The 24,306-nt window shown below is 43.5% G+C and overlaps 1 protein-coding gene across 4 annotated transcripts in view; it reads right to left on the reverse strand.

Annotated features, from left to right (window-relative positions):
• Positions 1 to 1,949: 1,949 nt before the first annotated feature.
• Positions 1,950 to 24,306, reverse strand: part of LOC149435932 (xaa-Pro aminopeptidase 2-like) — a 107,120-nt gene continuing 84,763 nt past the window's right edge. For 3 of the 4 annotated variants that reach the window (XM_089662250.1, XM_089662251.1, XM_089662249.1), the window contains 4 exons: positions 23,474 to 23,533; positions 17,162 to 17,238; positions 8,036 to 8,134; positions 1,950 to 2,347 (listed from right to left, as the gene is read on the reverse strand). In XM_089662250.1, coding sequence (XP_089518376.1) covers positions 2,147 to 2,347; positions 8,036 to 8,134; positions 17,162 to 17,238; positions 23,474 to 23,533 — 437 coding nt within the window. In that variant the 3' untranslated portion in view covers positions 1,950 to 2,146. The remainder of the gene's footprint in view (positions 2,348 to 8,035; positions 8,135 to 17,161; positions 17,239 to 23,473; positions 23,534 to 24,306) is intronic. The other variant, XM_089662252.1, reaches the window with a different exon arrangement.

Consider the following 24,306-nt stretch of genomic DNA (forward strand, 5'->3'; position numbering starts at 1 on the left):
TTTCAGTGTCTTCCACCTCTCTCTGCCAATCCCTCCACTGACCTCCTTTCAGTGTCCTCCACCCCTCTCTGCCAATCCCTCCACTGACCTCCTTTAAGTGTCCTCCACCCCTCTCTACCAATCCCTTCACTGACCTCCATACAGTGTCCTCCACCCCTCTCTGCCAATCCCACCACTGACCTCCATTCAGTGTCCTCCACCCCTCTCTGCCAATCCCTCCACTGACCTCCTCTCAGTGTCCTCCATCCCTTTCTGCCAATCCCTCCACTGACCTCCATTCAGTGTCCTCCACCCCTCTCTGCCAATCCCTCCACTGACCTCCTTTCAGTGTCCTCCACCCCTCTCTACCAATCCCTTCACTGACCTCCATTCAGTGTCCTCCATCCCTCTCTGCCAATCCCACCACTTACCTCCATTCAGTGTCCTCCACCCCTCTCTGCCAATCCCTCCACTGGCCCCCACTCAGTGTCCTCCATCCCTCTCTGCCAATCCCTCCACTGACCTCCTTTCAGTGTCCTCCACCCCTCTCTACCAATCCCTCCACTGACCTCCTTTCAGTGTCCTCCATCTCTCTCTGCCAATCCCTTCACTGACCTCCTCTCAGTGTCCTCCACCCCTCTCTGCCAATCCCTCCACTGGTCTACATTCAGTGTCCTCCATCCCTCTCTGCCAATCCCTCCACTGACCTCCTTTCAGTGTCCTCCACCTCTCTCTGCCAATCCCTTCACTGACCTCCTCTCAGTGTCCTCCACCCCTCTCTGCCAATCCCTCCACTGGTCTACATTCAGTGTCCTCCATCCCTCTCTGCCAATCCCTCCACTGACCTCCTTTCAGTGTCCTCCACCCCTCTCTACCAATCCCTTCACTGACCTCCATTCAGTGTCCTCCACCCCTCTCTGCCAATCCCACCACTGGCCTCCATTCAGTGTCCTCCATCCCTCTCCGCCAATCCCTCCACTGACCTCCTTTCAGTGTCCTCCACCCCTCTCTGCCAATCCCTCCACTGACCTCCTCTCAGTGTCCTCCATCCCTCTCTGCCAATCCCTCCACTGACCTCCATTCAGTGTCCTCCACCCCTCTCTGCCAATCCCTCCACTGACCTCCTTTAAGTGTCCTCCACCCCTCTCTACCAATCCCTTCAGTGACCTCCATACAGTGTCCTCCACCCCTCTCTGCCAATCCCACCACTGACCTCCATTCAGTGTCCTCCACCCCTCTCTGCCAATCCCTCCACTGACCTCCTCTCAGTGTCCTCCACCCCTCTCTGCCAATCCCTCCACTGACCTCCACTTAGTGTCCTCCAACCCTCTCTGCCAATCTCTCCACTGGTCTCCATTCAGTGACCTCCATCCCTCTCTGCCAATCCCTCCACTGGCTAACCACTCAGTGTCCTCCATCGCTCTCTGCCAACCCCTCCACTGACCTCCTTTCAGTGTCCTCCATCCCTCTCTGCCAATCCCTCCACTGACCTCCTTTCAGTGTCCTCCATCCCTCTCTGCCAATCCCTCCGCTGGTCTCCATTCAGTGTCCTCAACCCCTGTCTATGTTAACCCTTTCCCTGCTAGACTACCTGGCAAACCCCAGACCTGTAGGCAACCTGCCTACAAGCTGGAGCCATACTTCCACCGACATGTAAAAGAGCTGATTTGTCTAATGTAGAAGAAAGCCTGGAATCAGGGGCGGACTGACCATTTAAACACTGGGGCACTGCCCGAGGGCCCGGGGTCAGTAGGGGGCCCCATGAGATGCCCCTGGTACCTTTTTCATAGGCTTTTTTGAGTTTGGGCAAGGATACAGGGGCCCCATGATCCCCTATTGCCCGGGGGCCCCATGAGTTGTCAGTCCGCCCCTGCCTGGAATGTATAACTGAATGAAGGTTTTGGCTTTAGTCCTATGATTAAAAAAAATAAAAAAAAAGATACAGTCAAGATAACACAAGGAGCACAGAATATAATAGAAAAGTCACTTTAATAGTTTATCTTTTTTTGCATGTATTTTGGACCCTAATAAGCCCTTATTGAAGATAGTCCTGCTTGTGGGTCTTGGTGTGTGGGGTCCATGGTACTCTAGGGTTCCTCAAGAGTGAGTGGTGAGGTTTCCACGGACATCCAGAGCACTGAGGTTGTCGTGGTGTCGGTGATCGGTGTCAGGCTCCCACTTCCCGGCGGAACAGGCTGACAATGAGAGATGCAGACAGTACACACAGAGAGGCCGTCACAATGGTCCCCGGGGACAGAGGCTCCGTGTTCTTCTCCAGCCACTTGTACTCCTCATGGCGGCCCTGTCTCTGCAGCTCCGGCAGCATGATCTGTCTGATCTTTTTGTAGTGTTTGTCTACATGCTTGAGCTATTGAAACAGATACACAGACACAATAAATGAATTAAAATCGATGAGACTGCCATTCACCATACCTGATGCAGGATATCCATTCATCATATACACAGATATAATAAATAAATTATTCAATGAACCTGCCACTCACCATAGCTGGTATAGGATATCAGTTCATCCTGTAGATCAGCCTCTCTCAACCAGGGTGCCCAGTCACCCTGGGGTGCCTTGAGGTTTCTTCAGAGGTGCCTTGGCAAAATGTCTACAAATTGGCCAAAACTTGTATACAAGCCTGCCTTTTAGTTACACAGAGCCCCAGGCTTTCATTGTGCACCCTTACCACCTTCTAGCTGCCGGCTTCCTGACAACCAATGACATCATCAGTTGATAAGGAGGATGTCAGCTGCCTGCACCGCATCCTAGTTGGACCCTCCAAAAAGTGTACTTGCTTTGGAAGAATAAATCACCTGTAATGTTGGGTGTCGTACATGTGTGGATGTTGCTAACTTAAAACCTTTCACATTTAGAATGGGGTGCCTTAAGACCAGGGGCGGACTGACAACTCATGGGCCCCCCCGGGCAATAGGGGATCATGGGGCCCCTGTGTCCTTGCCCAAACTCAAAAATCCTATGAAAAAGGTACCAGGGGCATCTCATGGGGCCCCCTACTGACCCCGGGCCCTCAGGCACTGCCCGAGTTTCCAAATGGTCAGTCCGCCCCTGCTTAAGACTGTCCATGATTTTAAAGGGTACCTCAAGACTGTTCATACTATTAAAGAGTGCCTCAAGACAGTTCATAATTTTAAAGGGTGCCTCAAGACTGTCCATAATTTTAAAGGGTGCCTCAAGACTGTCCATAATTTTAAAGGGTGCCTCAAGACAGTTCATAATTTTAAAGGGTGCCTCAAGACAGTTCATAATTTTAAAGGGTGCCTCAAGACAGTTCATAATTTTAAAGGGTGCCTCAAGACAGTTCATAATTTTAAAGGGTGCCTCAAGACAGTCCATGATTTTAAAGGGTACCTCAAGACTGTCCATAATTTTAAAGGGTGCTTCAAGACAGTTCATAATTTTAAAGGGTGCCTCAAGACTGTCCATAATTTTAAAGGGTGCCTCAAGACTGTCCATAATTTTAAAGGGTGCCTCAAGACTGTCCATAATTTTAAAGGGTGCCTCAAGACTGTCCATAATTTTAAAGGGTGCCTCAGGACTGTTCATAATTTTAAAGGGTGCCTCAGGACAGTTCATAATTTTAAAGGGTGCCTCAGGACAGTTCATAATATTAAAGGGTGCCTCAAGACAGTTCATAATTTTAAAGGGTGCCTCAAGACTGTTCATAATATTAAAGGGTGCCTCAAGACAGTTCATAATATTAAAGGGTGCCTCAAGACTGTCCATACTTTTAAAGGGTGCCTCAAGACAGTTCATAATTTTAAAGGGTGCCTCAGGACTGTTCATAATTTTAAAGGGTGCCTCGGGACTGTCCATAAATTTAAAAGGTGCCTCAGGACTGTTCATAATTTTAAAGGATGCCTTGGGACTATCCATAATTTTTGAGGGTGCCTTGAGTGAAAAAAGGTTGAGAAACACTGCTGTAGAGAATAGTCCATGAAAATGGTCCACACCACCGTAGCTGCTCTTAAAAAATCTTCATTTATTGAACGACCCCACGTTTTACGCCTTTCATCCTACATAGCTTTAGTTATGACTCAAGCCGTATAGGCTGAAACACGTCAACTTTTTTGTATCGTGATTTGTACGCGGTGGATTTTTCAATGAATGAAAATTTTTAAGAGTGGCTACGGTGTTGTGGACCATTTTCGTGGACTATTCTCTACAGCTGTGCAAACTCTTTTACTGCGGGTCTATGGAATGGATGGGTAGTAGCATTGTACGCTTTATTATAAGTAGCAGTTCACCCCATACTGGATATAAAATAATGGAACTAATATGATCCTTGTTTGGAGGAGAAATTCTAATCTCAAAACAAAAAACTCCTTTAGCTTGTAATGACAGAACTGTTAGAACTTTAACTTACTTTTAATATCCAAATAAGATCATCTTCTGAACCAGAAGTCCCCAAACTACGACCCGCGAGCCACATCCAGCCTGCTACAAGATTGTATCCGGCCTGCAGTAACTGTCCATGAAAATACCTCAGCTAGCTGTCAGTGGATGTGCTGGTCCGTGTGTTGTATTAGGGAGACTGGCGCATCCACTGTCAGCAAGTCAGCCATGACCTCCTCCCCCAGTCCATCTGATGGGCACTCCTGGATCTAGAGGGGACTCTGATGGGTACTCCTGGATGTAAGGGTGGACTCTAGATCCAGGAGTGCCCATCAGAGTCCCCCTTACATCTAGGAGTGCACTTCAGAGTCCCCTGTTACATCCAAGAGTGCCCATCAGAATCCCCCCTTGCATCCAGGAGTACCCATCAGAATCCCCCTTACATCCTTCAGTGTCCATCAGAATCCCCCTTACATCCTGGAGTCCCCATCAGAATCCCCCTACCATACAGGAGTACCAATCAGAATCCCCCTTACATCCAGGGGTCCCCATCAAAATCCCCCTACCATACAGGAGTACCCATCAGAATACCCCTTACATCCAGGAGTCCCCATCAGAATTCCCCTTACATCCAGGAGTCCCCATCAGAGTCCCCTCTAGATCCAGGAGTACCAATCAGAGTCCCTTCTAGATCCAGGAGTACCCATCAGAGGGACTCTGATGGGCACTCCTGGATGTAAGGGTGGACTCTAGATCCAGGAGTGCCCATCAGAGTCCCCCTTACATCTAGGAGTGCCCATCAGAGTCCCCCTTACATCTAGGAGTGCACTTCAGAGTCCCTTGTTACATCCAAGAGTGCCCATCAGAATCCCCCCTTGCATCCAGGAGTGTCCATCAGAATCCCCCTTACATCCTGGAGTCCCCATCAGAATCCCCCTACCATACAGGAGTACCAATCAGAATCCCCCTTACATCCAGGGGTCCCCATCAAAATCCCCCTACCATACAGGAGTACCCATCAGAATACCCCTTACATCCAGGAGTCCCCATCAGAATTCCCCTTACATCCAGGAGTCCCCATCAGAGTCCCCTCTAGATCCAGGAGTACCAATCAGAGTCCCCTCTAGATCCAGGAGTACCAATCAGAGTCCCCTCTAGATCCAGGAGTACCAATCAGAGTCCCCTCTAGATCCAGGAGTACCAATCAGAGTCCCTTCTAGATCCAGGAGTACCCATCAGAGGGACTCTGATGGGCACTCCTGGATGTAAGGGTGGACTCTAGATCCAGGAGTGCCCATCAGAGGGATTCTGATGGGGACTCCTGTATGGTAGAGGGATTCTGATGGGGACTCCTGTATGGTAGAGGGATTCTGATGGGGACTCCTGTATGGTAGAGGGATTCTGATGGGGACTCCTGTATGGTAGAGGGATTCTGATGGGGACTCCTGTATGGTAGAGGGATTCTGATGGGGACTCCTGTATGGTAGAGGGATTCTGATGGGGACTCCTGTATGGTAGAGGGATTCTGATGGGGACTCCTGTATGGTAGAGGGATTCTGATGGGGACTCCTGTATGGTAGAGGGATTCTGATGGGGACTCCTGTATGGTAGAGGGATTCTGATGGGGACTCCTGTATGGTAGAGGGATTCTGATGGGGACTCCTGTATGGTAGAGGGATTCTGATGGGGACTCCTGTATGGTAGAGGGATTCTGATGGGGACTCCTGTATGGTAGAGGGATTCTGATGGGGACTCCTGTATGGTAGAGGGATTCTGATGGGGACTCCTGTATGGTAGAGGGATTCTGATGGGGACTCCTGTATGGTAGAGGGATTCTGATGGGGACTCCTGTATGGTAGAGGGATTCTGATGGGGACTCCTGTATGGTAGAGGGATTCTGATGGGGACTCCTGTATGGTAGAGGGATTCTGATGGGGACTCCTGTATGGTAGAGGGATTCTGATGGGGACTCCTGTATGGTAGAGGGATTCTGATGGGGACTCCTGTATGGTAGAGGGATTCTGATGGGGACTCCTGTATGGTAGAGGGATTCTGATGGGGACTCCTGTATGGTAGAGGGATTCTGATGGGGACTCCTGTATGGTAGAGGGATTCTGATGGGGACTCCTGTATGGTAGAGGGATTCTGATGGGGACTCCTGTATGGTAGAGGGATTCTGATGGGGACTCCTGTATGGTAGAGGGATTCTGATGGGGACTCCTGTATGGTAGAGGGATTCTGATGGGGACTCCTGTATGGTAGAGGGATTCTGATGGGGACTCCTGTATGGTAGAGGGATTCTGATGGGGACTCCTGTATGGTAGAGGGATTCTGATGGGGACTCCTGTATGGTAGAGGGATTCTGATGGGGACTCCTGGATAGTTGGGAAATTCTGATGAGGGTTCCTGGATGTAAGGGGGATTCTGATTGGTACTCCTGGATGTAAGGGGGATTCTGATTGGTACTCCTGGATGTAAGGGGGATTCTGATTGGTACTCCTGGATGTAAGGGGGATTCTGATTGGTACTCCTGGATGTAAATGGGAATTCTGATGGGGACTCCTGGATGTAAGGGGGATTCTGAGTCAGGCCCAGATCTAGGGGGGTGCTGGGGTGAGCTGTTCCCCCTCCCAAGATATTAGTTGTGCCCCTCCAGATCTTCGAGAGTGCATCCTCTGAACCACAAGACAGTCTTATGGGGACAGTTGATGTAAGGGGGCACTCTGGTGGGGGCACTTTATGTAAGAGGGTACTGTGATGCAGACAATTGATGTAAGGGGGCACTCTGATGCAGGCAGTTGATGCAAGGGGGCGCTGTAACTAGGGGACAATTGATAAAAGGGGGCACTCTGATGGGGACCCTGCCAAAAAGAGGGACTCTGATGAGGACCCCTGATGTAAGTTGGGACCAGGGGCAGACTGACCATTTGGAAACTCGGACACTGCCCGAGGGCCCGGGGTCAGTAGGGGGCCCCATGAGATGACCCTGGTACCTTTTTCATAGGCTTTTTTGAGTTTTGGCAAGGACACAGGGGCCCCATGATCCCCTATTGCCCGGGGGCCCCATGAGTTGTCAGTCCGCCCCTGGTTGGGACTCTGATGGGGACACCTAATATAAGAGGGCATAGGTTTTGTTTTAATTGTCCTAATCTAATGACAGCCTAATACATACTAGTGTTCCCTGTTCACGCCTGCACCACCTCTGCACTACCTGCCAGACGTCACTTCTGGGTTGTGACTCCTGGTATAAAAGCATGCCAAGTGAACTGGGAATACTGGTTCCCAGCATCCCTGTCACATTATTGACATTATGCCCCCCTGACATTTATTAGTTGACCATTAGATGTCTCCAGGGCTGCTGTTAGAAACCACACCCACATGGAGGAAAAATATATTTAAAAAATATTATTCCCAAATATATTGACATATATTTGAAATACTACAATTTTGGCCGTATTCAATATATATCTAAAAAAAAATTAAATCTTCAGATTTTTTTTAACATATAAAAAAGTCATTTTAACATATATTTGTAAGTGCATCCCAAAAATGTAGATTAAATATATTTTTAAAGACATACAGTATATTTGAAAATGCATTTTTAAAAATATTTTTCATATATTTTGTAATAAAAATGCATTTCAACATTGACTACAAAGTATCATTATTATTATTTTTTTTTTTTTGATAACTCACATGCACATCTGTCATCAGGTTGGTGTCGATCAGATTTCGGTCATAGGGCACTAAGGTTACCTTCTCAAACGTGAGATATTTCTCTCCTCCAAATGTGTACTGCAATGGAGATATAGAAGTGAGTTCATCACATGGCTGACTCGATTACACAACACAGAGCGAGCCAAAACACATTGTACCGACAATTGGTTAGGGTCACATGGTAAATATGGCATTCAGGGCAAAGTGACGGGGTCTTTTTACCCCCCCCCCCCCATATATTCACCTTCACATTGCACCCCTGCCAATTCTTGTTTCATTGCAGTACCCCTAAAATATGGGTACAAGGCGGTATCGAAAAGTTTTGAGACCAGTTTTGTAACACGCCAACAGATGGCAGTGCAAGGCTGCATGCACAGTCACGGGGAGCACCGACTTTCATAAGCCAGTGTGCCAAAAAGACATCGTCCTGTGTACAAACGGGAGCTGTGCAACTGGTGCTGTGCTGACCACAGGCGTTACCACCTACATGGAAGAAAAATATATTTGAAATATATTTTAAAAATATTCTTCCCAAATAGATTGCCATATATTCGAAATACTACCATTTTGGCAATATTCAATATATTTCAATAAATAAATTTTTTAAAAATACATTTCAATAATACTGTATGTCTTTAATAATACAATTCTACATTTTTGGAATGCATTTACAAATATACGTAAAACTATATGTTAAAATGACTTTTATATGTTGAAAAAATCTGAAGAATATACTTTTAAAAATATATTTTTTTAAAATATATTCAGATTTTTTTTAACATATAAAAAAGTAATTTTAACATATAGTTTTACATATATTTAAAATTATAAATCTACATTTTTGGAATGCATTTACAAATATATGTAAAACTATATGTTAAAATGACTTTTATATGTTAACAAAAAAAATCTGAAGAATATACTTTTAAAAAATATATTTCTTTTAAATATATTCAGACTTTTTTTAACATATAAAAAAGTCATTTTAACATATAGTTTTACATATATTTAAAAATACAAATCTACATTTTTGGAATGCATTTACAACATATATGTAAAAATATATGTTAAAATTACTTTTATATGTTAAAAAAAATCTGAATATATTTAAAAAAATATATTTTTAAAAGTATATTCTTCAGATTTTTTTTAACATATAAAAAAGTAATTTTAACATATATTTTTACATATATTTAAAAATACAAATCTACATTTTTGTAATGCATTTACAAATATACGTAAAACTATATGTTAAAATGACTTTTATATGTTGAAAAAATCTGAAGAATATACTTTTAAAAATATATATTTTTTAAATATATTCAGATTTTTTTTAACATATAAAAAGTAATTTAACATATAGTTTTACATATATTTAAAAATACAAATCTACATTTTTGGAATGCATTTACAACATATATGTAAAAATATAAGTTAGAATGACTATTTGATATGTTAAAAAAAATCTGAATATATTTTTAAAAAATAAATTTAAAAATATATATTCTACAGATTTTTTTTAACATATAAAAGTCATTTTAACATATATTTTTACATATATGTTGTAAATGCATTCCAAAAAATGTAGATTTGTATTTTTAAAGACATACAGTATATTTGGAATGTATTTTTAAAAATATTTTTCATATATTTCGCAATAAAAACGCATTTCAACATGCAGTATATATATATTTTGAAATATATTGAATATGGCCAAAATTGTAGTATTTCAAATATATGGCAGTATATTTGGGAAGAATATTTTAAAAATATATTTATTATTATTATATGTGGGCATACCTGCTATTTCACCATGGACAGCAAGTTAGAACAAAGAGCAATTGTGAGATTCTGAGCAAATCGCTGGATGTTGTCAAAACAGCCACCTTTGAGATGGACCTTCATCTTCGGTGACGAGGGCATTTTCGGGGGGTTTGAGCTCGTTGAAGGTCTTCCTGATCTCTCCAGTCTTCCAGTGACATTCTTACGCTCTAGAAGCGGATGTGCCACTCAGGACACCTCGAACGACTCATTGCAGGATCGCAGTAAACTTGCCGATTCATGCCAACGTCTCTGCGGCAGGTTTACCCAGTTTCAGGTAGAATTTCACATTTGCTCTTTGTTCTAACTTGCTGTCCGTGATGAAATAGCAGACGTGGTAACGCCCGTGGTCAGAATAGCACCAGTTGCACAGCTCCCGATGTACACAGGATGATGTCTTTTGGCACACTGACTTGTGGAGGTCTGCGCTCCCTGTGAGTGAAGCCTTGTGCTGCCATCTGTTGGCGTGTTACAAAACTAGTCTGGAAACTTTTTGATACCACTTCGTATAAGGGAGCATGTGACCTCCTACTGTGAAGGTCACATGCGTACTGGCCAGGGGCGGACTGACCATTCAAGTACTCAGGCACTGCCCGAGGGCCAGGGGGTCAGTATGGGAGCCCATGAGATGCCCCTGGTACCTTTCATTGTCTTTTTGGGGTGTGGGAGAGGACACAAGGGCCCCATGATCCTCTATTGCCCGGGGGCCCATGAGTTGTCAGTCCGCCCCTGGTACTGGCCAATCGATATGCCTGAACATTGTCACATGACAGATGCGGGTGATGTCACTGCTCCCTGTATGTTCTTGTTATGGTTCCAAAGAAGGACAGAGTGGGAGGAGCTGTGAAGGTGAGAAGGAATGTGTAACATGTTGCTTTTAAAGGCACCCTGTCACTGTACACCGAATGGTGACTTTAACCCCTCGCCCTCCAGAGGATTCCCCCCCCCCCCCCCCACCGAACAGGCCATTTTTGGCGTTACTTTGAATGACAATTGCGCGGTCATGCAACGCTGCACCCAAATTAAATTTACGTCCTTTTTTCCCATGAATTGAGCCTTCTTTCAGTGGTATTTGATCGCCTCTGCATTTTTTTTTTTCATTTTTTGTGCTATAAACAAAAAAATACTGACAATTTGAAGGAAAAAAAACAATATTTTTTACTTTTTGCTATTAAACACATCCAATAAAAAAATGTGGAAAATCAAATTTTGTCATAGATTTAGGGCAAAATGTATTCTGCTCCGTGTCTTTGCTGAAAAAATCCCAATATGTGTAAACAAATTGGTTTATGTGAAAGGTATAGCGTCTACAAATGGCGCCGATCAGCGACTTATAGCGGGACTGTGGCGGACACTCTGACTCTGTCACTGACATCCCCAGTGACACCAATACAGTGATCAGTGCTAAAAAAAAAGCACCGACACTGTACTAATGGCACTAGGCAGGAAGGGGTTAACATCTGGGGCAACCAAACGGTTAACTGTGTGCTGTGTGTGTGCTTTCCACTGTATGCAGAGCCATACAAAGCAGTGTGCAGGAGCTGACAGCAGAGAGAACTGTATTGTTTACATACAGACCTCTCCCCCGTTGGTAATACTTGGTGATCAGCAGGTGCTGGCGAGTAATCACCGGCCGAAACCCGGTGATTAACAGATGTGGCCGCAAATGGCAGCTTGGATAGGGTGCAAAATCATGTGATCTTGCTATAGGGCGATTTGTTCACACCAAGCTGCTTGCCTATTGCAGATTCAGTCTTCCCAGCCTGGTGCAGGTCTACAATTTTGTTTCTGGTGTCCTTCCACAGCTCTTTGGTCTTCACCATAGTGGTGTTTGGAGTGTGACTGTTTGAGGTTGTGGACAGGTGTCTTTTATATATATGTATATGCGTTTATAGAAATGACCAAATATTGCACTTTTAATTAACCCCCTCCAATTCCTCGCCCTATAACAAGTAGAGGAGGTGAAGGTCTGCTCCCAAGGCATCCAGCCATGGTTATTTACCAAAAAATATATTGTGATGAAGCGCTCAGCTTATATTGTGTATAAAAACAATTAATTCATTAAATCCCCTCTAAACTATTAATAAATACCGTTATTACAACAATAAATTTGTGCTCAAATAAATATAAAAATATACAAAAACACTAATGATCTATTCCATGAAGTGTGCCAGATCACACTCCTATTGGGCCACCTAGTGGCTAACTAAAACAAGTGAAATATAAAATAAAGTGATACCGCTTGTTTTGTGCAAAGTGACAGGTGTATCAAATAAAGAAATAGGTAAAAAACAGTCCAAATTACATGTAATACCAAACTGTGCAAATAATAATTGTTCAATACACAGGTGTTGGTGAATTGGAAAACATGTGAGTGTTCATTTTTTGGAGCTTTTAAGTGCATTAACCCCTCGCCCTCCTGAGGATTTACCCCCTTAATGACCACGCCTCTTTTTGCTACTCGGCGCTGCACTAATTCAACTGATAATTGTGCGGTCATGCAATGCTGCACCCAAACGAAATTTACGTCCTTTTTTTCACACAAATAGAGCTTTTTTTGGTGGTATTTGATCACCTGTGCGCTTTTTATTTTTCACGCTATAAACAAAAAAAGACCAAAACTTTTGAAGAAAAACAATATTTTTTACTTTCAGCTATAAAAAATATATAGTAAACTCAAAGTTGGTTATAAATTTAGGCCAAAATGTATTCTGCTCCATGTTTTTGGTAAAAAAATCCCAATAAGTGTATATTGATTGCTTTGTGTGGAGGTTATAGCGTCTACAAAACTATGGGATAGATACTGCAATTTACGCCATTTTTTTGCTATACAGCGCTGCGCTAGTTTAACGGACAATTGCGCGGTCATGCAATACGGTACACAAATGAAATTTATATCCTTTTTTTTCCCCACAAATTGAGCTTTCCTTCCGTGGTATTTGATCGCCTGTGCGGTTTTTATTTTTTTTTATAAAAAAAAAAGTCTGACAATTTTGAGGAAAAAAAACAATATTTTGGACTTTTTGCTATAAAACATGTCCAGTAAAAAAAATGTAAAAATCAAATTTAGTCATAAATTTCTGCCAAAATGCATTCTGCGACATGTCTTTGCTACAAAAAACCCAATCCATGTAAATTAATTGGTTTACGTGAAAGTTATAGCGTTTACAAATGGCGGGAAAGATACTGGGATTTTAAATTTTTTTTTATACTAATAATGGCGCCGATCAGTGACTTATGGCGGCGATCAGGGACTTATGGAGGGACTGCGGGACTGCAGCGGACATTCTGACACTGGGGGGGAACTGACTTGGGGTCACTGACATCCCCAGTGACACCAATACAGTGATCAGTGCAAAAAAAAAAAAACACTGACTGTATTAATGGCACTGGGGAGGAAGGGGTTAAGTTTATTATTCAGTGAAAGGGTTAACTGTGTGAGGGGCGTGTTTTACTAGAGGGCGGGGGGTGTGTGTACTGCAGGGAACACCGCTGATTGGGAGAGATAAACTCTTCTGTCCCGATCAGCGTGTCCTGGAGCTGTCAGGGAACTGACAGAAAGCACAGCTACTGCAGCTGTGCTCTCTGTCACTGATTTTTGCCAACCGCCGGGACATAGCCGGTAACGACCGGCTGTGACCTGGCGACTGACATCCACGGCTGTGATCAGCGGGACAGGTATGGAGGCACGCCTCGCGCGCGCCCCCTACCTGTTTTAAAAACACACGTTTTAAAACGTGGTTTTGCCCAGCCGTGCCGCCCTGGCGCTGTATTTCTACAGTGGCTGGGCGGCATGTGGTTAAAACAGTGTTGCACTATGGAGGTCTGTTCTTTTCTCAACATATATGTCCTGTATATATGAGTCCATATTGCGAGGAGAGTTGACGGAGAGGAACTCATTACCCCGGAGGGGGACCTTAGTTAAGTCGGTGGAGTCAGTGGAATAACATAACCAGGCTGAGATCCTTTATACATAAGGCTTTGTGACACTTATTATTTGCACAGTTTGGTATTACATGTAATTTGGACTGTTTTTTACTTCTTTATCTATTTGATACACCTGTCACTTTGCACAAAACAAGTGGTATCACTTTATTTTATGTTTTGCTTGTTTTAGTTAGCCACTAGGTGGCCCAATAGGAGTGTGATCTGGCACAATTCATGTAATAGATCATTAGTGTTTTTGTATATTTTATATTTATTTGAGCACAAATTTATTGTTGTAATCATGGTATTTATTAATAGTTTAGAGGGGATTTAATGAATTGTTTTTATACACAATATAAGCTGAGCGCTTCATCACAATATATTTTTTGTTATTTGCACATATCCTATTGTCAGGAATGGACTGGCCAGCAATGGTGGGACTCACCTGCCTTATGGGCTGCAGTACCAGGGCTGGCCAGCGGGTGCTCCCAGCAATCAGAGACTCAACCTTGCAGCCAGCCAAACACCTGAAACTGCTTATACTGGTGTATTTAAGGGATGGCCAGACCTGCAGACTCTGCCTTGGTGTATGTTTTTCCTGGGCCCTGTATCCTGTTCCTGCATCCAGTTCCTGTCTTGTTGCTGACCCTGCCTGATCTGGACCCCTGCTGACTTCTCCTGCTCTGACCCCGGCTCGTTCCTGACCATCCCTCTGCCTGACCCTCTGTACCACGCTGCCCGCTACCTGCTGAACCTGGCTTGTGACCCCGACCATTCTCCGCTTGCTCCCCCTGTACCTACCTGCCCGATTGATATTGACCCGGCCTGCCTGACGACGCTTGCATTGTATGTACTGTTATCTGTGGGTGGTTGGTTGGGTTTATTTGCACTGTGTTATGTTTTAGTATTGCACTGCGTTTATGTTTGTATTGTTAGTGTTAATAAATTATATTGTTTATAACATATCTGAAGTCTGCGTTTCCCTGCGTCAGTCACACACCTCTGGTCATACCCTGGGAGCCCTGACACCTATGGTATAGGATACACCACCATCATTCCCACCCCGCAAGCCAAAGTCCTTGGCGTCTTTCTGGACTCAAACCTTTCCTTTCCAACCTCATGTCAAATCACTTACAAACACATGCAGGCTCCACCTCCGCAACATCGCCAAGATACGCACCTTCCTTACCCCAGACATCACTAAACTACTCGTACACTCCCTGATTATCTCACGCCTCCTTTCAGATGAAGTCCGGAAGTGACGAAACGCGTTAAAGGAGTGACGTCAAGACGCACGTACGCAGACCGGAAGTGTCGCCGCGGCCATTTTTAAGGTTATCAACACATGGTGGAGGAAATGTTTGGTGGAAACAGATAGAAACCATGTTTGGAGCTGATAATCTGGTTTTAATATGTGAGTTACTAATAAATGTTATCCCTATACTTTGAATATTGCTCCTAAGACCATTTTATCTTTCTGAGGACCTTGGAAAAAATATTCTTAAAGAAGAATTTGGAGGATTACTGATCCATAATGTTTGTAGAGCTCTCATAATACTCACAGAGGGTAATAGTATTTAGTAATATTGTGTGGTGGTTGATGGTATTCACTGAGTTGCAGTGATCACAGAGTGTGTACACTTTGGATTGATGTGTCTAAATGCACTATATAAAAAAAATTCATTAAGATTGGAATCATTTAATTATATATACTTTTTTTTTTTTTTCTCTTTTTCACAAATATTTTGAAGTGAAGTGTGAAGTTGCACGGGGTGATTTCTTTCAATTAATTGAATTGCACTAGATTATTTATATTTATATTTTTTTGAGGTACGTTTTTGGATGAATTAGAGGTCAACTTTCGTATTTGGAGGGAAAAGATTGGAATTTTGGACACTGTTTTTGGACTTATTTTTGGATTTATCTTTGGACTTATTATTGGACTTTTTGGATTTGGGGAATTTTTGTATTTTTTATTTTATTTATATTTTATATTTCTTGGTATATATTTATGATTTTAATTTATTTTGGGAATTTATCATATCACAAAACGGTTTTATATATATCTCACACCTCGACTACTGCAACTCCCTCCTCACCGGCCTACCCCAGTGCAGGCTCTCCCCGCTTCAGACCATCCTGAACTCAGCGGCCAGACTCATCCACCTCACCACCCGTTCCACCTCTGCCACCCCCCTCTGCCTCTCCCTCCACTGGCTCCCGATTGCCCAACGCATCAAATTCAAACTACTCACTCAGACCTACAAAGCCATTCACAACACTGCCCCTAACTACCTCACCAACCTGATCCCCAGGTACCACCTTACCCGTACCCTTCGCTCTTCACAGGACCTCCTTCTATCTTGCTCCCTGGTCTCCTCCTCCAACGAATGACTGCAAGACTTCTCCAGGTCCTCCCCCATCCTCTGGAACTCACTACCCCAATCCATCAGACTGTCACCTTCCCTCCTCACCTTCAGGCGCTCCCTGAAAACCCACCTCTTCAGGGAAGCCTACACCACCCTCACCTAACAGCCGTTCTCCTTCATTCCTCCTACCACTCCATCCCCCACAGCCACTTCCTCCTGTACCACTACCCCCTCCCTCCTAGATTGTAAGTTCGAAAGAGTAGGACCCTCTAACCCCTCGTGTGCTGTTTGTTGTTGCGGTTCTGTTTCATGTATTGTCCCCCCCTCTATTGTACAGCACTGAGCAAACCCTTTGGCGCTATATAAACTCGATGTAATGTAATGTATAGAGAAAAGGTGACAGCAACTGGCTTGGGTTAAGGATTCCGTGGAGCGCAGGGGGACCTCTGTATGGTTATTTACCGCTTGACTTTCATACAGGCTGGTCAGTAGTTCTGAGGAAAGGGACTCGTCCCCGAAACGCGTCAGCCATTTGACCGCACTGACAGTTGGAACACCTTGCTTGCCGTTGTGGCCATCGTTATTATACAAATGCTTTTTAGATACATGCTTCCTCTGTGAGTATGTTTTTACCTTTCATACCTTTCAATAAACCTTGGATAATGCACTAGGTGTGTGCGCCACCTGAAAGTTAGAAGCTGATTGGCTCCCACCAGATTCTGAGTGCTCCAGTTTTAGTAAATCCCCCCCAAAGTGAAATAAGAAGGCAATTTCAAGGAAATGTTGCCAATTGAGAATCTGCTAATTTTTGCTGTGAAAGCAAGATTAAAAAAAACTTTGCAGTCATCCCTACTAATAGGAAATTCAGCTCGCCAAACTCTGGGTATGCCTGAAATGTAACTGTCTGTGCTCCTTGAAAATGTGAATTCAATTCACTACAAACGACAACAATATAATAGTTTCCAAAATTTTTGAATAATACAAAAACCTTTGTATCTGCTTCCACAACCACTGCAATGTCCTCAATACGGATACCAAAGTGTCCCTCTTGGTAGTAGCCCGGTTCTACAGAAGAAGAAATTAAACAGATGTGAACAAAACAATTGAGTACTGTCCGTGATACTTTTTTTATTTGCACTAACATACAATTTTGAGGACAAGCTTTCGGGGTATGTCCCCTTCTTCAAATTCCAAGCAGTACTATTACAAATCACAAAGTTTAAGCAAAATGTTAGAAGGGATGAAAAAAAAAAAAAAAAAAAAAAAGGCTACAGATAAGATAAAGCAAAAGGAGGGGGGGAAGGGGGATACTACACTCACACAGAGGGAGTCTAGCTAATAGTCATAAAACTGTTAGATAATGATTGAGGAATCCCTTGTCCAAATTCAGGCCCTTATCTCTTGTGTCAAATAGAATTATCATTCTTAGTTCAAAAGTTTTTCTTTCCTGAATGGATTTGAATTTTCCTTTCAGAACTAAAACATTGAGGTCTCCCAAAGTGTGGTCTGGTTGTGTGAAATGGTGTCCTACAGGTGTGCAGAGGTCATCTTCTTTATGTTCCTTGATGGTATGTCTGTGCAAATTCATCCTTGTTTGCACCTTCTGTCCTGTTTCACCAACATAGGATCCTTTGCTGCATTTTCTGCACTGGATAAGGTACACAACATGACTGGAGGTGCAGCTGTATGATCCGGAAATATTGAAGATCCCTTTTGAGTGTCTTAACACTTTTTGATGGATTGATTTGGTTGCACAGTTTGCAGCGTTTCTTATTGCAGGGTTTGCTTCCATTATTTGTGACATAATCATCAGAAGGAGGTTTCCTACTGATTAGTTTATTTCTGAGGTTGGGGGGTTGTCTGAAGGCCAGTATTGGGGGGTTGTCTGAAGGCCAGTATTGGGGGGTTGTCTGAAGGCCAGTATTGGGGGGTTGTCTGAAGGCCAGTATTGGGGGGGTTGTCTGAAGGCCAGTATTGGGGGATTGTCTGAAGGCCAGTATTGGGGGGGATTGTCTGAAGGCCAGTATTGGGGGGTTGTCTGAAGGCCAGTATTGGGGGGTTGTCTGAAGGCCAGTATTGGGGGGTTGTCTGAAGGCCAGTATTGGGGGGTTGTCTGAAGGCCAGTATTGGGGGGTTGCCTGAAGGCCAGTATTGGGGGTTACTGGAATATTTCTTTCAGAGTTCCATCCTCTGTTATGATGGGTTGTAAATCTTTGAATATTTTTCTTATCCCTTCTAGTGCTGGGTTGTATGTGGTTACTAGAGGTACACGGTTGTTTGTTTTTTTCTCTTTGTACTGAAGCAGATTTTCTCTTCGGGTTTATGCCGGTGTTGATAGTTTTGTCCTTGTAACCTTTCTTATTGAAGGAGTCTGGTAGTCTCCCAAGATGTCTATCTCTGTCTCTTGGGTCAGAACATATTCGGTGGTATCTAATGGCCTGACTGTGTATGATGGCACGTTTCCTGTGTTGGGGGTGGAAGCTGGAACTGTGGAGGTAGTTGCATCTGTCGGTGGGTTTCCTGTATATTGAGGTGTGAAGCGTATCATCCCTGATGTATACTGTGGTGTCTAGGAAGTTGACATGTGTGTTTGAGTATTCCATTTTTAGTTTGATTGATGGATGAAAAGTGTTCATCAATGAGTTAAATTGTTTTAGGTTTTCTTCACCTTCTGTCCATCTGATGAAAATATCATCAATATAGCAATAGTATCTGTATGGTTTTTGTTCCATGCTGTTCAGGAATCTTTCCTCCAGGTCAGCCATAAATAAATTGGCATATTGGGGTGCCATTTTACTTCCCATCGCAGTGCCCATACATTGAATCAGATGTGAACAAACCCAAAAATAGTGTTTTCTGTGCAAAGAGTAGGTCCCAGAACGTTGTAATAAAGGTTTCATGTACCGTATTTTCCGGCGTATAAGGCGACTGGGTGTACAAGACGACCCCCTAATTTTCCAGTTAAAACATAGGTTTTGGGCTATACTCGCCGTATAAGACTACCCCCCCTTCCGAGGGAACATCATTTAAAAACATCAGATTTTTTAATTGAAATGGTTATGACTTACCGGAACTTAAAATCCTTCAAAATCCTCATGTTCATCCTCTGGCATCATAAGTTCATGAATGACATCTTGTGATACATTTGTAAGACAGTCATCATATGGATCAAATTCCAAATCAGATGGTTACTGCTGGATGTGTGGTAATACGGTAGCTTCGGCTACATACAGTATACATACAGCCCGCTGGATGTGCGGTAATGTACATACAGTATACCGCGCTGAGCCAAGCTGGCTCAAAACAAATGTCCCTATGACAGATTAATCTGTCACTATGTATATAATAAAAGAGTGAGCACTAATCCGAAAAAGCAGCTAAGCACTCTAAGTAACCAATATATACTTAAACAGAGTAATAACAACAAAAGTGCAGCTCTAAATAATAAAGTCTGAAAAATGTCCACTATAAGTTTAATTCATAAAAACGTGCCAGATGACAAGTAGAAATCAATGGTGGTGATCCGGGAAGAAAAGCAGAAATGCGCACTCACCAGAAGACAGATATAAGTAAGCAGTATGCATCAAAGCTCATGGATCCTCAATCAAGGAGAAAACTGGTCTGGTCATCATGGGTTGATCCTCCCTAAAAGATGCAGAGCTTATTCAAAAATGATCCAGGTAGCCAGAGGTCTCCTACAGCTGGATGGACGGAAGGGGTCACCTGCTTACAGGGGGTCTTCCTCCTCTTGGTAAAAGCATCTGTAATTCTACCACTTTACTTTGCTCAGCCGCATCTTGAGTATACTGTTCAGTTCTGGTCACCAGTCCTCAGGAAGGATGTTTTAAAAAGCCTTTTTATGCAACCCCATGCCATGTGGTGCTATCTCTTGCTCTCTTTTTCTTTTCCTTAGCCCTTGGTAAATTTATTAGAAAGATTTTTCAATTCCTCTCAGCTTTGATGCAAACTGCTTACTTATATCTGTCTTCTGGTGAGTGCGCATTTCTGCTTTTCTTCACGGATCACCACCATTGATTTCTACATGTCATCTGGCACGTTTTTATGAATTAGATTAATCTGTCAGCCCGCTGGATGTGCAGTATATACAGTATACTGCGCTGAACCAAGCGGTTTCAAAACGTACCGGTACGTCCCTACGGTAATCAGCCCGCTGGATGCATGTATGTACGGTAGCTGCGGCTACATACAGTATACACTGGGCCAATCACGGCGAGTGATGTATTCTACTAATGAATACAAAGCCTGCTCGGATTGGCTGAGGTTGTGACATCATCAGCCCACCTCTCTGACCCAGCCAATCCAAGAAGGCTTTGTATTCATTAGTAGAATACATCACTCGCCGTGATTGGCCCAGTGTATACTGTATATAGCCGCAGCTACAGTATATACACGCATCCAGCGGGCTGATTACAGTAGGGACATACCGGTACGTTTTGAACCGCTTGGCTCAGTATACTGTATATACTGCACATCCAGCGGGCTGACGGATTAGTCTGTCATAGGGACATTTGTTTTGAGCCAGCTTGGCTCAGCGCGGTATACTGTATGTACATTACTGCACATCCAGCCAGCTTGACCCAAACAAACCCAAGGTTCATATTTTATACTCGGCGTATAAGATGACCCCCAATTTTTGGGGTATATTTTTAAGTATAAAAAGTAGTCTTATACGCCAGAAAATACCGTATTTCCCGATCTCGTAATGATGAAGGACAGAGGTCACTTAAAGACTTACAGTTGTGCTCAAAAGTTTGCATACCCTGGCAGGAATTGTGAAATTTTGGCATTGATATTGAATATACGTGCCAAAAAACGCTCTTTTATTGAAGGATGATGATCATATGAAGTCATTTATTATCACATTGGCTCCTTTTTAAATCATAATGATAACAGAAATCACCCAAATGGCCCGGATCAGAAGTCTCCACCCCCAGATCAGAAGTCTCCGCACCTGGATCAGAAGTGTCCGCCCCCGGATCAAAAGTTTCCCTCCCCTGGAATGTTCAGCCTTGGTACAGACACACAAGGTGACACACACGGGTTACAATGCCAATTAGAGGTTAATTTCCCACATCTGTGGCTTTTTAAGTTGCAATTAGTGTCCGTGTATAAATAGTCAATGAGTTTGTTAGCTCTTACATGGAAGCACTGACTAGGCTAGCTACTGAGCCATGGGAATCAGAAAAGAACTGTCAAAAGTCCTGCATAACAAGGTAATGGAACTTTATAAAGATGGAAAAGGACATAAAAAGATGTCCAAAGCCTTGAATATGCCAATCAGTACTGTTAAATCACTTGTTAAGAAGTGGAAAGTTCGGGGATCTCTTGATACCAAGCCAAGGTCAGGTAGACCAAAAAAGATTGCAGCCACAAGTGCCAGAAGAAATGTTTGGGATAAAAAGGGAAACCAATAGGTAACCACAAGAAAAATACAGGCTGCTCTGGAAAATGACAGTTTAGTTGTTTTGAAGGAGCACAATATGATGACCTAAAAACGTTGATTACAGTGTATGTGCGCATTGATTTTTTTGTTAACATTGTTTTCAAAATTGATTTAGCCCTCATGCACACTGGACGTTTTGATAACGTGAGTTTTTCAGCTTTTTTTAGTGTTTTTGCATTAGCGTTTAGCTGCGATTAGCAGTGTTTTCCCGTTTTACCCCCCCCCCCCAAAAAAAATCCAAAAATGCTGGTTTGCGGAGGAGGGGTGTAGGATTTTTTCTTTGTTTGTTTAGTGTAAACAATTTTGATATGGGAAAAAATATGTGTAAAGTGCAATAATGTACCGTATTTGCCGGCGTATAAGACGACTTTTTTGCCCTGAAAAACATGCCTCCAAGTGGGGGGGTCGTCTTATACGCCGGGTGCACTTCAGTTGGGATAGATATAGCTGCCATAGTGGCCTTCCGATACTCGCCCGGTGCCCATAGTGGCCTCCCGATGCCCGCCCACCTCATTCTACATACCAGCCGCAGCGGGTCATCAGCGTGGCTGCGGCGAGCATCAGCAGCGATACAGGGGTGCCAGCCTTTTCGGCGTGACCGGCCCGTTCTGCTCGGCGGGAAGCAGCGGCACTCCGGCCCGCCCCTTGTCTACTCAGAGCTCGCACATGCGGACTTGCGCACTAGTGCCAATTACAGGGAGATGCAGGGACATGGTAGTGACATGGAGACAGGGAGGGCAGACAGGGAGCAGGGACCAATCCAATCAGGCTTTGTATACAGCCAACCACAGTACTGCACCATTGTACAGTACAATACAGCATAGAAAATGTCCAGCAGTCAAACCCCTATCAACCCTATCATGGCACCAGCAAAAAGAAAGAGGGGGTAGTCTTATACGGCGAGTATATAACAAACTCTATATTTTGAGTGAAAATGTTGGGGGTCGTCTTATACGCCGGCAAATACGGTACATTAATTAAAATTAATATAAGATATAATAAAAAAAAAAAAAGGAAAGAAGGGCAGAATGTACCGTATTTTTCGCCATATAAGACGCTCCGGAATATAAGACGCACCCAATTTTAAAGGAGGAAAATCTAGAAAAAAAAGATTCTGAACCCAATACATATAGTAATTCATCCCCCATATAGTAATTCATCCCCCATATAGTGTCAATTCACTTACCTTTGCTCCGCGCGTTCCTCTCGCCGTGTTCCCGCGCCGTTCCAGTCTTCAGGGCGGACTGTGAGAGGAGAGGAGTTTGTCACGCTGCCCCGCCTACATCCCTAGTTTGCCCATTCCTGATCCACGAGCAGAGGGGGTGATGACGTCAGTACGCACCGCCGGGTGTACTAAGATGGCCGACCGGGTGTACTAAGATAGGCCAAAGCCGCGGCCTTTCCTACGGCCGTGGCCGCGTCTCTCTATACGTCGTATAAGACGCACCAACTTTTCCCCCCCAGTTTTGGGGAAGAAAAAGTGCGTCTTATACGGCGAAAAATACGGTAAGAATTGCATCCTAAAAATGTTATTTGTTCAAAATCCTCAAGTGGTTGAAACAGTGTAGCAAATCAAAGCTTTATAGATCTTTAAAAAATATAAAAATGATTCAAGTAATTAAATGATGTGATGGAGTTATTGTCATGTGGACAGACACATGATGATGCTGCAAAATTTGGCCTGGGCATGTAAGCATCAGCGACCTCATAAAAGGGTAAAAGGCTGGCCTCACAATTAAACATTTTCGGCAACAGAGGAATGACGGCAATATAAAAAAAATCAGGACGTTCTAATTTTACACAATTCTAATAAAATAATATGAATTGTTACAGTACCAATCGATGTGAACATTCCCTTGGTAAAAGCAATATTCCCAGCCCGCAATCCAACTGGCCCTGGAGATGGAAAATGATAATAAAAGACGCTGAGTTATTTTTTTTAGTACACATGAAGCCAATTTATGAACTTAATAAAATTACAAATGTTACTCTTTTTTTTTTAATGTACCAATGTTTTCCATGGTGAGTGGCATGAATCTTGATGTGAAATTATAATATTTAGGGGGTCAATTTTATTTTTATTATTATATTATCTTTAATTGACAGATATTTATTACACTCTGCACCAGGGGTGGACTGACAACTCATGGGGCCCCCGGGCAATAGGGGATGATTGGTCCCCTGTGTCCTCGCCCACACTCAAACCACACCCAAAAAAAGCCTATGAAAGGTACCAGGGGCATCTCATGGGGCCCCCTACTGACACCGGGCCCTCGGGAAGTGCCCGAGTTCCCAAGTGGTCAGTCCGCCCCTGCTCTGCACCCATTACAACGGTGTCGTGAAGCTTTCAGCTTTTTTTTTTTTTATTATTAAAACAGAGATGTAGAACATTGATCAGGAAAGTTTGAGTACATTGTGTAATGAAGAGAAATATCAAAGTAAATCGTGTATCTGTACCATATGTTTGCTGAGGTATTACATGATAGTCAGTCAAATGGAAATGTTGTGGCAACTGATAAGCAGGAGGTACAGACTAGAATATCGGACAATCTACGAATCTTCCATTACGGGTTTATATGCTGTTCTGCTGTAAAAGATAATTTGTTAGGTTGGTATGTATTGCGTAGCAAATTGCCTAAATACAACATCACAAACAGAACATGACAAGT

Source organism: Staurois parvus, unplaced genomic scaffold (genome assembly GCF_062004578.1).
Source record: "Staurois parvus isolate SC_StPar_1 unplaced genomic scaffold, SC_StPar_1.0 ptg001447l, whole genome shotgun sequence".
Taxonomy (NCBI): Eukaryota; Metazoa; Chordata; class Amphibia; order Anura; family Ranidae; genus Staurois; species Staurois parvus.